Here is a 5,426-nt window from a genome sequence, read left to right on the forward strand (position 1 = left end):
TCAAACGGGCCGGATCTGGCCCGCGGGCCGTAGTTTGCCCACGGCTGGGTTAGAGGCTGCAGACACGGGACATCGAGGCCCTCGCCTGGGCCCCACCCATGCAAAGAAAATGGTAATTTCTGAGTTTGTAGACACTGGAACTACAGTGGGGCCTTGACTTACGAGTTTAATTTGTTCCGAGACCGAGCTCCTTAACTCAAATTACTCTATCAACTCAATGCAAAAAATCGGCCGAGAGACAGCTGGTATCTCAAAAAACTCGTTAGTCGGGACACTCGTAAGTCAAGGCCCCACTGTATTGCAGTAGTCTATCAGAAGTGCAGATGCATCGCAGCCTCTCTCTGCACTGGGAACACGGGGGAGGCAGCCACTTATTGTTGGTATTATTGTTCCTTGTTGTATTAACAAAGTTTCAGTTTTTGTAGATTGTTTATCATAAATGTAAGAGGATTTGAGATAGTTTTCATGTTTCCCCCAGTTTCCTCTCCTGACAGGACATTTTCAGTTCCTGCACCTGTTCTATGTGGTTTGTTGTGTTTTAGGTGAGTGGAGCCCACAGGTGAGACGTCCGTCCTTCATTTTACAGCCAGAGCACAGGAGTCCCGGGAGGCGTGCAGCAGCAAGGTCTTCCTCCCTCTCAGGGAGAGGAGTGAGAAACCAGAGTCCCAGTGTCTCCCTTCTGATTTCTGCTTTTTGCCCCCCATTTCTAGAGCGGTTCTGGTGCGAGTCGAAGGATGCAGCCACCCAGTCGTCATGAAGGGTTTGTGTGCCGAGTGTGGCCAAGACCTGACCCAGTAAGTACTGACCCGGCGTGAGCACAGTGCCTTTCATGTTGGAAGGGGGACGGTGGGTGCAGAGGTGAAGGGTAGAGGGCACGGGTGGGGGCTGGGAACCTGACTGCTCTCAGGTCAGCTCGCCCAGTCACCCGCTGCGGGAGGGAAGCACTAGTGAGTAGAGATGCATTTCTGACCCTGTGGTGTGCATAGGGGGTGCTCTGCCTGGCTGTTTCCCCATGGAGTGCCTGTGTCAGGGTGACATCCGTGTGTTTTCAGCGGAGCTCTGTGAGGGACTGGAACGTCATCGTTTGGCCAGTCTCCTGTGTGTTTTAAGTGGACAACGTTCCACACTTGCCAGCAGCACATCGACCACAATGGAAATGAAAGTGCTCGCTACATTGGTTAGCAGCCGAAGGCAGCCACCTGACAGCCCTCTCGCTTCCGCAGGCTGCAGAGCAAGAACGGGAGGCAGCAGATGCCACTGTCCACAGCCACCGTGTCGATGGTGCACAGTGTCCCGGAGCTGATGGTGAGCTCTGAGGTGAGTGCCGCTCGTGGGTTCCAGAGCAGGGAGGGGGCAGCCGGAGAACGTGCCGGGCTTTGGTCACCTTTATCTCCGAAGTGACCTCTGGGAGGACGACGAGTATGGGGGCTGCACTTGTCTCTTTCCCAAGTGATTCCACCTGGGAGGCACCCGGCTCCCTGCTGTCTAGGGCTTTGGTTCCAGTCCCCTGGGGCCAGGTCTGGGCTGGAGGGATTAGACATGGGAACACATGCTGTGACCAGCGGATCTAGTCGGGAGGCTGAGGGCCAGGGTTAGAGCCCACAAGCAGCTGCTACCAGGACAGGTGGCTGTACAAGAGGTGACCTGGGTGGAGTCAAGGGCATCAGGGGTGCTTGTGGAGTGGACATGGGTGCAGGGACCCTGAAGAGGCCTCAGAGCTCCTAGGGGGGCCCCTGTGCATTTGTGTACCAGCAGGCCCAGCTGCCCAGGAATTGAAGGTGTCTGCACAAATAAGAAGTTTGGAGTTTTACCAGATCTGTTCCTTTTATGCATTCCAAGAACCCTGACACCTCATGTTTCTGTGGTCTGAGTCTAATGGGCTGAGTGAGCATCGCCAGGACAGAGCACAGGAACACGTCTGTGGGGTTGTATAAAAACTTAGTTATAAAGCAGTTTCAGAGCTCTACACCTGTGTGAGTAGGTGATACATTGTTACAGGTTTTTTTTAGATTTGTGCTTTTAAGTGATACCTACTTTTTTTTTTTTTGAGAAAGACAAATATCAGATACATGATTCAAGTTTTTCTGAATTACTGGACTTTAAACAAATGTAAATATGTGTGTGTGTGAGAGAGAGAGAGAGGGAGGGAGGGAGGGAGAGAGAACTAGGGAGCTGGAGGATTAAAGAGAAGAAAGTATCCACTGTTTCCTGCCATCACAGAACCACTGTTGGCTTCATTCCCTTCAGGATCAGAGGTTAGAATTCTGTGCAACCTAATGAGAGCCGGCGTTTGTTGACAGTGAGTGAGTTGCAGTGAGAAATGGTAGTGATGCAGGCCCCAAAGTCTTTGTCATGGGCCCACATCAGTCCCCTCATCGCTGAGTGTGGTAGGACCGGGCCCTTCTAAGAGCAGTGTCCCCGCTGGCCCGCGAGGGCAACATCTGGGCCATGCCGTCTCCAGGACCCACCTGGGCCTCTTCCAAGGTGAAGCCGAGCGGCGGGCACCTGAGATGCATCCCACATGCCTGCTGCTGCACCTCGTGTCCTAGTTGTCCTTGTCCTGGCCTACCGTCCCACTTTCCCCATTCCTTCTGCAGTTCACGGTGTTGAGTTGCTCCACAGCATCCAACTAAACTTTTATAGGAACCACCACTTCCTTTTACCTCCTTTTTCATTCGTTTACACCTTTCGTGAAATGACAGAGTTAGGATCACAAGGCAGAGTGCCTTGCAGGGTGTGATACACACTGCAGGCTCCAGGCAGCAGGGGAGTAGCCCTGTGGCCCCACATGGTCTCAACAGCAATGGGTCCACTGGCAGGCAGTGCAGGGGGTAGTGAAGAATATGCTCAGCTTCCACCTGTTTTTCTTAATAAAATTGAATTAATTTTGGATCCAGATAGACTTGCATTGTCATTTTTCCTTTTTCGTTTTAACTTCAGCAAGCCGAGCAGTTAGGGAGGGAAGACCAGCAACGACTGCATCGGAACAGGAAGCTGGTGCTCATGGTCGACTTGGACCAGACCCTGATCCACACCACGGAGCAGCAGTGCCAGCAGATGTCAAACAAAGTGAGTGTGGCGGCCCGCGGGGCTTCCTCAGCCTGTGCCACAGGCAGGCCCCCCACGGTCCTCGGCACCGTGAACTGCAAGCCTGGAAGGCCCAGGGGGCGGGGAGGGGGCGCAGATTAGATGGCAAAGGGGGCGCTCTTGGAGGAGAGGAGCAGATGTGTGTGCTCTTCAGGAATGTCTGCAATGGGGGGCAGTGCAGGTGCACCCGGGCTGTAGGTGAGGCTGGACCTCACCCTGCGTGAATTCTCCAGCGAAATACAGAGAATGGGTCGAGAACGGGATGCTACTTCAACTTTGTGCTCAGAAGTTGTGGAGCTGAGAAGTTGAATTTCTGGACCTTTCAGAAGGCTTTGCATGCCTGTTGCAGGTGGCTGTTCCCAGGCAGGTGTCAGCTCCTGCTGTCATTACCTAGAGACCAGCGTCACCGATATCGTCATCTTTCACTTCTTTGTTGGTGTGTAGCCCTCTGTTAGTGCTCGGATTTTCGTGTCCACAGAGCTCATCAGTCTGGTTAGGACAGCACTATGGGAAGTTGTCCTTGACAGGGGGGCCAGGCCAGGCCAGGCTGGCTTATGGGTTTATCATGCCTTTGAAGTCAGGCATTTATAAGACAGTTGAACTAGTTGTAACCTGCCAGTTTCTCAGCTAATATGGTCCAGAAGGCAAATGTCAGCATCTGCACGGCCAGTCCTCAGCTATTGCTAGGGCTTCAGTGCTGCCACACCCTGCCCACGGGCCCATCCCTCTGCTGGCTCGGTAACAGCATGATGACAGGGCTTTGCCAGCCACCCTGAGCCCACCCACATGCTGCTGCTGGCGACTTCAGAAAGACATTTACTTCTTAACGTGTGCCTTTAAGGACGTTTATTGCAATTCATGGACTATTTAACTATTGAGTGGGGTGGAAGTTGTTTATGAGGTTTCATTCCTAGTCTTTTAACATTAGTCTGATCACAAGGGCTTTGACTGAGTTAGAACTGGGAAAAGTTAACTAAGCCTAAGATTGGTTACTTTTCCTTTATAGTTGTTGTTTAGAGCATTTTTACTGAGAAAATTAATGATAAATACGATTAAGAAGATCACAGTTTACTTCCTGAGGAGAGGGAGCCTATTTGCCTATTAATCATGTATAAGCAGGTTGGTATTACTAATTTCACCTGTCTGCTCAGGTGATTTAGAATGCTGTTTCAGCTTCTGTGATGTGTCTATAAGTTAATAAAGCTGTGTCTGGTAGACTAGCTTATGTGGGAACCTGTGGCTTGCTTTCATCGATAACTGGGGAAGACACTGTCAGCAGATTAATGGGAACCTGTTCTAAGCCGACTGTGGTTCTGCTATTTGACCAATGTCAGTATTTGAAGGAACAAAGACATGGGTGACATTACTTCTGGGCACTTTGCTTTATCCATCATCAACAAGAGTGGGCACAGTAGTCAGGATGTGTGAGGGTCTGCTGGTGTCCTTGCAGCCCTTCAGTGACACCGCAGTGACTGGGTAGTTGTCTTAGTTGTCATAGCTGGTTCCTGTGGGTGTTGGTCACAGGTAGTCTCTGTACTTAAGACAGATAGTGGCCCTGTTGCCATAGGTCAGTGATGGCGAACCTATGACACGCGTGTCAGAGGTGACACGCGAACTCATTTTTTTGGTTGATTTTTCTTTGTTAAATGGCATTTAAATATATAAAATAAATATCAAAAATATAAGTCTTTGTTTTACTATGGTTGCAAACATCACAAAATTTCTATATGTGACACAGCACCAGAGTTAAGTTAGGGTTTTTCAAAATGCTGACATGCCGAGCTCAAAAGGTTCGTCATCACTGCCATAGGTAGTTACTGTAGGTACTTGCGGTGGTTTTGTAGGCAGTTAGTTACATGTTGTCATCGGTAGTTGCTGTGGGAATGGCCACAGCAGAGGGGACTGAGCTCACTCCCGTGGAGCATGCTTAAAGAAATCATGAGTGCCAGGTAAGTTGGCACGATACCTGGACCCGTGTCCTGACGGTGGAGCCCGTGCCCTTGGGTCCTCAGCTGACTGGGCATTCGCTCTCTGCAGGGCATCCTGCACTTCCAGCTAGGCCGGGGCGAGCCGATGCTGCACACCCGCCTGCGTCCGCACTGCAGGGAGTTCCTGGAGAAGGTCGCCAGGCTGTACGAGCTGCACGTCTTCACCTTTGGCAGCCGGCTGTATGCACACACGATTGCAGGTGAGCGTGCGGCTCAGGCTGAGCTGCGTGTGGTGCGCCTGAACACTGAAACTGGGTTATTTCTTACTGTCCATCATGCTTTCTTTCTTTTTTTTCTTTTTTATATATATACTAGAGGCCCGGTGCACAAAAATTTGTGCACTCGGGGGGG

At 51.1% G+C, this 5,426-nt stretch overlaps 1 protein-coding gene across 5 annotated transcripts in view; it reads left to right on the plus strand.

Moving 5' to 3' along the window:
• The window catches only part of CTDP1 (CTD (carboxy-terminal domain, RNA polymerase II, polypeptide A) phosphatase, subunit 1), a 36,106-nt gene that overhangs the window by 4,183 nt on the left and 26,497 nt on the right, over positions 1–5,426 (plus strand). For 4 of the 5 annotated variants that reach the window (XM_014535919.1, XM_005861588.2, XM_005861589.2 and 1 more), the window contains exons 2-5: positions 711–794; positions 1,224–1,317; positions 2,941–3,069; positions 5,125–5,275. In XM_014535919.1, coding sequence (XP_014391405.1) covers positions 754–794; positions 1,224–1,317; positions 2,941–3,069; positions 5,125–5,275 — 415 coding nt within the window. In that variant the 5' untranslated portion in view covers positions 711–753. Of the gene's footprint in view, positions 1–710; positions 795–1,223; positions 1,318–2,940; positions 3,070–5,124; positions 5,276–5,426 lie in introns of those variants that run through there. The other variant, XM_014535918.1, reaches the window with a different exon arrangement.

The sequence above is a fragment of the Myotis brandtii genome, unplaced genomic scaffold (assembly GCF_000412655.1).
Source record: "Myotis brandtii unplaced genomic scaffold, ASM41265v1 scaffold154, whole genome shotgun sequence".
Taxonomy (NCBI): domain Eukaryota; kingdom Metazoa; phylum Chordata; class Mammalia; order Chiroptera; family Vespertilionidae; genus Myotis; species Myotis brandtii.